Here is a 10,050-nt window from a genome sequence, read left to right as displayed (position 1 = left end):
AATTCATATCATTATTTATATTGAACATTTTGTAAAAATCAATTTCTATAACACTTTTAAAATTCACTTTTAAAAAATTATACCAAATTGGCATTAAATCCCTAGGCATACCACGTCAGTATTAATTATCTTAACTAATCAAAGATAACTTTCATACTTGATGGATTATTGGTTACGCGTAATTAGGGTGTAAATTGAGTAGAATAACTTAGTTTTTTTTTCTCTTTAACTTAGTTTTTTTTCTCTCTGAGCCAAGGTTTTTCTTACTATTCAAACCCTAGTTGACATGAAAACAATTTCAACCAATCACCACAAAGACAGACTCTTCACATTTGGCTAAAAGCAAAGCATCCATAAGGTAGGCTAGGAAAATACAATTACAACTGCCAACTGAGATATAATGTTAAATAGTAATGAAAATTCTAAAACCAAGAGTACAACAAAAAACCCCAATCGACAAATAGGTAATGCAGACATCTAAACAAATCATAATGCTCGACGAATATATCATTCATTCATTCATTCCCATTCGATCGTTGAAGGGGGCTTTGATGTAATGTCTAGTGTAACACGGTTCACTCCTCGAACATTGTTGCAAATCTTTTGAGAAACTTCTTTAAGGAAACCATTCTCAAAACAGTACCTGCAATTTCAATATCCATAACAACACAAAAGCTAATATAATGAGAAACCTTGTAACATGCCAAAACCTAGTTTGCCAACACATTAAGCATCGATGCTGTACGACACTAACAATCCCCTTCAAACGATATCGCTAGTTGGGAAAACCAAATCATTCAACCCTACCTAAATCATCAATCCCCCCTCTTCATGTGCATAAAATTAATTTGAACCCAATCCATATTTAGAGACACATTCGAGCTTAAGGCTTATGTTTACTATTAACTATGGCTAATGCGGAGCACATAGATACTTGCATCAACCATCGAAAGCAAAGAACTGCAGAGCGATAAAAACTTACCAATCTGCCGTCATTCCATCCTGACTTGTAACAGCTCGGAGTGTAACAACATAGGAATGTGTCCTTTGATCACCTTGAACTCCAACAGATTTTATAGGCAGAAAAACAGCAAAAGCTTGCCAAATCGAGTCGTAAATACCAGCATCTTTGATGGACTGAATGAAAATTTCATCAACCTGGGGAAACAAGTTCATGACATAAAATGATGATAAAAGGCTTTATAAACATGATTCTACTTACTTAATAAACGCCTCTTACCTGCCGCAGAATATCCAAGGCATTGCCCTCAGTTACATCACCCAAGACTCGAACTGCAAGGCCAGGCCCGGGAAATGGATGACGTTTTAAAAATGGCTCGGGAACCTCCAATATCTTCCCAAGTAGTCGAACCTTTAAAAATTAAGCAAAAAAGCACAAATAAATTAGAAGAGGAAACAGCCAACTATACAAGAATATGCACAAGGAACAAGATCGAAACCTCATCCTTGAAGAGAAGTTTAAGTGGCTCAATGAGCTTTAATTTCATGTCTTTGGGAAGCCCTCCAACATTATGATGACTTTTAATCGTGTGAGAGTGAGTTCTTCCGGAACCCGGTGGAGGACAAGATTCGATAACGTCGGGGTACAAGGTTCCTTGAACAAGAAAAGCCGGCTTCTTCCCTAATTTTTGCTCCAACTCTTGGGCAAAAGCATCAAAGATGCAGATAAATTCTTTGCCTATTATTTTCCTTTTCATCTCGGGGTCTATCACTCCTTTAAGTTTACTAAGAAATTGATTGCTTGCGTCAACACAGGTAACAGGTAGATGAAGATCCCTTTCAAAGGTTTCCATCACACGTTCTCTTTCTTTATACCTACAGGGAAATCAAGCAATGAATTATGGAAGCAAGACGTTTATCAACATATCGTATATTTCACAACTATACCTTAATAAACCATTGTCGACGAAAACACAGTGTAGTCTATCCCCAATTGCCTTGTGAACAAGGGTCGCAGCAACAGTGGAATCGACACCTCCGGATAAAGCACAAATAACATGATCATCGGGAGCCACTGTGCTGTTGATCACTTTAATTTCTTCATCCATTACATCTTCCATTTTCCAACCAGCATTCACTCCACAAACATTGAACAAGAAGTATCGCAGTGTTTCCATCCCTTCCGGTGAATGCGTAACCTTAACAAACACTAGTCAGAACATCATTTAACTGCTTCAAGAACTACAAGCTGTCCCCTTTACAACCCATTAAAGAAAATCTTAAAACCAAACTAGCTATGAAATTTGATTCTGTTTTGTTTGTTACTGAGATGCCAAGAATCGTATGCAGCTAAAAGAATATATGTAAAATTTACTTTTAGACTGAAAATATCACATTTGAATTGGTGTTATGTCTAAGAAATTTGTTTATTACTACTCATTAGGTAAAAACAATAACAAAAAAAGTGAACCTTAATAACACAAAAACAAAACTCAAAAGCTCAAATTACCTCAGGATGATACTGCAATCCATAAAACCTCCGGTTTCTGTCCTCAACGGCGGCGACAATCCCTTGCAGACTCCTAGCCACCACTTCAAACCCATCAGGCAACCTAGCAGCCTCGTCGCCATGACTCATCCAAACAACCTGCTTATCCCCAACCTTCTTCCCACCAAAAATTCCACAGTTTTTCTCAACCTCAATCTCCATCCTCCCATACTCCTGCTTCTCCCCCACCTTGACTTCACCGCCGAGTCGCTGAACAATCAACTGAAGCCCATAGCAGATACCCAGAACAAAAACCCCATTCGACAGTGCCCAATCAACGAACCCATTTGGAAACGAAGGCGAGTCATCGGAATGGACCGAGTGTGGTCCGCCAGATAGGATGACAACTTTTGGATTGAGCGATGTGATGGAGGAAAGCGGTGAAGTGCCGGAGATGCAGAGGGAAAAGACCGAGAGAGAACGAATACGGCGAGTGATGAGATGGGTGTATTGAGAGCCGAAGTCTAGGATAAGGACCAAGTCGGATTTCACGGCTTTTGGATCCATTTTAGGTTTAGGGTTTAAGGGAATTGGTTGTGGTGGTGATCGAAGCGGCTGGAGGGTTTAAGGAGGGAGGCTGATGGAAATTAGGGCTTAGATATAGGCGGGAATAGGGCTTTGTATTACATGTACAAAGGAGTAAAATATATAAATACTTTATTTTAGAGTAAATTACCTAAATAGTCACCCAACTTTTAAAGCACTAACATTTAAAAAATATCATTTCAATTTAATAACTAAACTTTTACGACACTGACGTTTTGATAATTAAAATGATTTCTTCTATATTTTAATCATCGAATTGTTTATTTTTTTAGTAAATATATGTTAATGATAGATTTTAGAATCTATTATCGATTTCAATAATTTTCTTTAAGCCTGTGTAAAATTGGAATCATGTGGTGCTTAAGATTCATCGAGTTTTAGAGTGATTTTTCATTGCAGCTACTTGAAGAAAAAAAAATGAAGATTTTTAATTTTTTTGGGTTTGAGACTTTTGGATAGTTTAGAATTTCTAGATTTTTGATTAGGAGAATTTAATTATTATTATTTTTTAAAATTATATCTAACGTTATATTTTTTATTCATTATTAAAAAGTGAATGGCGATACTGATGTGATATTTTTAAATTATTTTTTCACTTAATTATTATATTTTTGATAAAATTGAGATGGTTAAAATCTAATATGAACTCTCTTAAAAGAGGTCATGCTTGTTTTATGCAAGTAATTGGGTGTTTAATAAAATTTATTAATATTTTTTATTTAAAATTTGTTGTATTTATTAGATAGTTTATTAAACGTAATAAATACCAATTTATTAACAAAATTGTTTAGTTTAACTTATTCTTATGATTTATAATACTTTTATTGAAGATCTAATTTTTATGTTTGTCTTAGATCACTAACATCTCAAAAACCACATGCGGATGAGAAAACATTACAAAAAGCATAACTCTTGAAATAAATAGTATTTATGTTATAAATAGTATTTTCTTGATCTAAAATATAGAGACTATTAACCAATTGTGGCGAACCTTAAAATATATTATATAGATAAAAAGAACAACAATTATTCTTAATAATAATCTCACAACCAATATTGTCAAAACAATAGATAAAAATAATGTTTTTAGTCGAGCTAGGCACAAAATAGCAATCTTCTAAATTTAACTCAAGTCCACTAGACAAAGATAAAAAATAATGTCCCTATAGCTAATGTAAAAACTCTTGCTCCATTTCCCACTCGTAGGTCCACATCTCCTTTAGCCAGATTCCTTCTCTTTTGCAGTTCCTATACAGAAGTAAAAATGCGAGAACCACAATCGATATCTAATACCCAAGAAGTAGATGTTGATAAATTAACATTGATAACACAAATACCTGAAACAAAAGTTCTGTTTGTTTTTGCCTTTTTGACCTCTTCTAGGTAAATAAGACAGTTTCTTTTCCAGTGACCAGTCTTATCGAAATGAAAACATTTTCCTTCCTTGCTAACTCCTCCTTTGGGTTTCAATGCATCCTTTCCTTTGGGCTTGGGCTTGCCATTACCCTTAGACTTTGCTACTATTTTATTCTTTCATTTTCCTTTGTCCTTGTGGGCCATTAGAATGGGCTTAGGTCCAACCTTTTTATGTTAGTTTCAGCAGTTTATAACATGCCAAGTAATTGTGGCAAAGTCTTGTTAATTTCATTTATATTGAAATTAAGGAAAAATTGGTAGAAGCTATCCGACAACGATTGCAGGATGATATCAATGGCCAATTCATCATTGAGTGAAAATCCTAGTTTCTCTAACATTTGGATATAGCCCATCATCTTGATGACGTGAGCTCCTAAAGGAGACCATTCACTCATTTTGCATCGAAATAGAGCTTTAGATGTCTAGTACCTCTTTTGACGTGCTTGCCCATCGTATAATTCCTTGAGATTTTGAATCATCTCATATGCAACCATGTTCTCATTTTGCTTATGAAGCTATGGAGTCATGGTGGCAATCATTAGACATCCCACATCTAACATATCATCCATATGTTTCCTAAATTTGTCTTTGTCAGCTCTAGAAGCAATAGTTGTCAGTTCATCAGGAACAAGTTCTTCAATGACATATTCTTTCATTTCCTATTTGAGAACAATTCTCAAATTACGGAACCAGTCAAGGAAGTTTATGTCATTTAGCTTATCCTTCTCAAGGATCGATCGCAATAAAAGTGTGTTGTTTGCCATTAAGTTTACAACAATGAAAATTTACAACGTTAGTAAATTTACTTAGTTTAAAAATTTATAAATAGGTCATTATTAATAAATTACTCTCACTATTTTATTCAAATTTAAGAAACCTCATGTTTTAATTTCGAAAAATCATCCCGAAAGTTTTTCTAGTAAGTGGGGATCCAATTTCACCCTCTTCTTATATCAACTTTGGATTTTCTTTTAGGACAATGGTTATTTAGGTAAGTAACACCTTACTAATTACATCACATGTAACTCCTCCATTTGGTGAAAAAATCTTATTCAAATCATCTCATGATTCATCCAAATTATTAACCTCTAGGTTTATAATCCTATCAGAATAACCTAGCTAAGTTATTACCAATATTTAAACCGGTGAATATCACTTGCTTATTCTTCGAATTTAACTAAGATAGACTCATGTTCCATTGCTTTGGAAAACCCACATAATGTCGATCGAAGCCTTAACGAGAGTAAATATTAGACGATTAAAATTAACTTAGATTATTTAGAGGGACTTGCATAATTATCTCATTATTGTTCGTTTTAATATTAAGTCATTATTGATCTCATCAAGGTTCATTCTTATATTAGCATGCTAACATATCATACTTTGCATCACATACAAGATAAACATAAGTAGTAAATAAGATTCAATGGTTATAGCTCAAAATAACAATAACTAAGTGGCCCATCCCAAGCCAATGAGAGAACGAAGACTCCTAAAACCTAGGACTGCTTTTTAAGCATCTTCTCGCCTTCAAGTCAGTTCATTCTTCTGGTCGTTTGAATCTTCATAGGATTACAATTTTAGAAACTTGCTTTACATACAAGGGAGTAAGGTGAGAAGAGAAATAAAACTGAATTATAGAGAGGCACGATACACATGATATATTTATCAAATTACAACCATTGCATATTAAAATGGCTATAACCATGCATGTCAAATATTGTGCAAGTCAAACATATCATATATGTGTTGTTACGCATTTGTTAAATTTACCAAAATGGACCTACAATCTATTTTGCCTAAGAATGGGTCAAGGGGGCCGTGGTTGGCCGCGCCGCTGCTGTCAGTCGAAAATTTTGAGAAACAACACTTATGTTTCTATGGAAAAACCTCACGATTTGACAACATTTATAAATAGAATCATGTTTTTGGGATTTTTCAATCCCAAAGGTTTTTGGCATCGGAACAACCATTACTTTGCCAAACGTGATATGTTATCACGTACCCATCGATAACCATGTCAACAATTAACATGTTAATATCATAAATCGTTGTAGCAATAAATACATATTAACTCTTAACCACTGATTGTATAGTTCATTAAACAGATTAACATATTAACCATGCCTTTTATCGAATCAAAAAATTATATCATATATACTCGCTAAAAAATATAAAACAATCATGCATCTCATACATATCGGATCAATCAAGAATTTTAACCTGAATATGGATCGTATGAGTGGCTCTGATATCACTGTTGGAACTGCCAGAGCACCCCATGGCACAAAAGAAACAAACATGATGGTCTCACCAGCGATCCATGTACGATAAAATCGAAAACGGGAGGAAAGGGATACGATTACTTACATTGGGTTCCTTGAAAAACAGCAAGATTGGAGCAACGATAATAGTGATCACGAACGATTTGAATCACAAGCCTCCACAAAAACGTCTCAGCATCTACTTAGTTCACCCGATTAATAGCAAATATTTTTCACTTTTCTCAAAAACGGTTTTGAGAAAATCAACTAACAAGATCAAGAAGCGGCTGCTAGACCCTTTCTTATCTTTATATACACGAATTACCCTAACCTTAGGGTTTTTAATTCTGAATTAATATTATTTTAATTATTCTAAAATAAAATCTTCTTTAACTATTCCAAATATAATATTAATTAAAAGAATTATAATCAGAATTACATTCTTTTAGTGTCTACATATTTTATTTAGGACAATTAAATTATATGTGTATTAAATATACATATATTAACTCTAATTATATTGTATAATTTAATATTTGCTCATTTCAACCTTAGGGTGTGACCTTGTAGGTTCTTGTAACATCACTAGTAATTATTAGAACCATTCTAACATTACAAACAATAAGCGACATCTAGCAATATATCATTGTCACCTAAGTTACAAGAAATTATGATTCGACATATCATCTTCGTGATTGACTCTTTTATGTATTACATCCTTTTGTCCATTATATCTAGAATAGGCACAAGTCTTGGAATAATCACACTTGTATGGCCCATCTATTATTTCTTATATCTAGAGTAGACTATAATTAACGAATAATTTGTGTTATCTCATATCAACTTATTTAAGCATGGCCATGCATTTCTAGTCTCACTGAATCAAGTGGCATGTGATACATTTCCTATTTTTTAGGAAGGACAAATCCTTTATTAATAATTCACATCCCACTACATATATCGAGATATGTTCAATATCAATCTTTATAGTGCAACCATTTACAAAGCATGTTTAACTGTATCAAAACATATAACAATATATATATTGAGATAGTAATGATCTCAAGTTTGAGGATCATACATATAGTCATCACCGTGAGCAATGTTGTGACCTTCATATAATAATCCAAGACACATGCTCATAGTGGGTCAAACCAATATGTCATTCTCTAACAACATTTTCATGCATTGATTCTACATCTCTATGTCAATGACAATTCATTATCATCAATCAATAACACGTTAGTTTTAAACATATTATTATTGTCCATACCCATAACAATATTTGACTAAGGATATTTAATAATAATCACATTATTATATGGACTTTATTATCTTTCAGTTTATGTTAGACACATATATATAATTGAAAATAATAGTGGCAATGCATTTATTAAATAAAATCGATAAATAAAATGTGTCCATATAATCATCATATGATTGGTCTTTGGGCATACTCTAACACTAACAAGAGGAATCCACTGGAAATGATAAGGTAAATTTATGTGAGAATGTTTATGTTGTTATTAAATGTAAAAACCTGCCTAAATACAATGACCAACGTATGTTCACAATTCCAAGCAAAATATGTAATGTTGGTATTAAAAGAGCCATATGTGATTTAGTAACTTCAATTAACGTAATGCCTTTATCTATTTTTATGTTTCCTAACACAAGTCCTTTGAAAGAGACGAGGGTGATGATTGATCTTACTGAGAGGTTGATGGTATATCTAGAAGGAGTGTTGGAAAATGTTTTGGTAAAGTTAAATGAATTAGTATTTCCAACTAACTTCTATTTTATTTATATGGAGGTTGTTCCATCCAACAGTTCTTCCAAAATTCTACTCAAAAGATCATTTTTTTAGTATAGAACAGACAAAGATCGATGTTCGAAGCGGAATAATCACTATGAATTTTTGTAACACCCATCTCCCGTATACCCATACGTATACGAGATACATATGTCACATCACTAATATTATTGATCCTAATTCGAAATCCGTAAAATTTTGTTTCATTTTATAGACATTTTAATTCACTAAAAAAACATACATTAACTTAAATAGATGAACAAAAAAGATGTTCAAACACCTCAACATTTTACAACAGTTTAATCCAAATACTGTTTAATGTGTTTTTACTAAACCCTATTACATGCCAACTAAAATATAACAAAAGTAGACATGTATGTCATACGGTTACTGATGAGGTGACTCTGTTTGGATGTCCAATGATCTCCTTACTTAGATGTATTCAACTTACGTGCGAAATAAACACACTTAAGTATTACTTAGTGAGGCATACTTAATCATACAATGAAATCAACATATATATGTATCATTATTCTTTATCAATGAAATATCAATTCATTATTTCCATTTATTATCATTTCTTTGTAGTGCACCTATAGTGCCCATATGGTCATTCATAAATATATTATGAATTCTGTGTTTTGCAGTCATGGTGCCGAAACGATTATTCATCCACACAGGATGAATTCCATGAAATGCACACTTAGTGCCGAAACGGTTATTTATCCACATAGGATGAATTCTGTGAAATGCACACTTAGTGTCGAAACGATTATTCATCCATATAGGATGAATTCTGTGAAATGCACACTTAGTGCCGAAACGGTTATTCATCCACATAGTATGAATTCCGTGAAATGCACACTTAGTGCCGAAACAGTTATTCATCCACATAGGATGAATTCGTGAAATGTACACTTAGTGCCGAAACGTTTATTCATCCACATAGGATGAACTCCGTGAAATGCACACTTAGTGTCGATTTGGTAATCACCACACACATTTTAACAGGTATGCATATATGATTAATACGTCATATAGTTTCACAATTAAAGGCACTCACTTGACTATCCTTGTTATGTATCCAAAATGTAAGGCTGATTACTCTTGTACTTTGCCTTTGCCCTTAGTTTTACTTGTTTCAGGAGCTTGCTTCTGATCTACTCAAGCATCCATAAAAACATATACCATACCCAATGTTAGAATATTTACTATCCATTATACTTAAACAATACTCAAAAGAACATAGCATTAACTTTCTATACCAATATCAGCCTATTTTGACATTTTTGGCTCCATAGTATCGATACTACTACCCTAGTACCGATACTTCTATACTATGGTACCAATACCCCCTTCGGGTATCGATACCAAAAATAGGTTCGATGTTTCCTGGTATCGATACCCTTACTATAGTATCGATATTACCCTTCTATGGTACCGATACCCCTTACCGATATCGATACCAAAATTAGATTCGATGTTTCTTGGTATCGATACCC

The 10,050-nt window shown here is 33.4% G+C and overlaps 1 protein-coding gene across 1 annotated transcript; it reads right to left on the bottom strand.

The window, feature by feature from the left end:
* Positions 1-331: 331 nt before the first annotated feature.
* On the bottom strand, positions 332-3,112 carry LOC120138247 (GMP synthase [glutamine-hydrolyzing]-like). Its single transcript, XM_039153781.1, has 6 exons — positions 2,471-3,112; positions 1,909-2,159; positions 1,461-1,836; positions 1,241-1,372; positions 983-1,158; positions 332-643 (listed from the first exon to the last, which is right to left on the bottom strand). Exons 1-6 carry the CDS (start codon positions 3,014-3,016, stop codon positions 520-522), a joined length of 1,605 nt encoding a protein of 534 aa, XP_039009712.1. The 5' UTR covers positions 3,017-3,112; the 3' UTR covers positions 332-519.
* Positions 3,113-10,050: the final 6,938 nt, after the last annotated feature.

This window comes from Hibiscus syriacus, unplaced genomic scaffold, assembly GCF_006381635.1.
Source record: "Hibiscus syriacus cultivar Baekdansim isolate YM2019G1 unplaced genomic scaffold, ASM638163v2 tig00002193_pilon, whole genome shotgun sequence".
Classification (NCBI taxonomy): domain Eukaryota; kingdom Viridiplantae; phylum Streptophyta; class Magnoliopsida; order Malvales; family Malvaceae; genus Hibiscus; species Hibiscus syriacus.
This window is presented reverse-complemented; position numbering and strand designations above follow the sequence as displayed.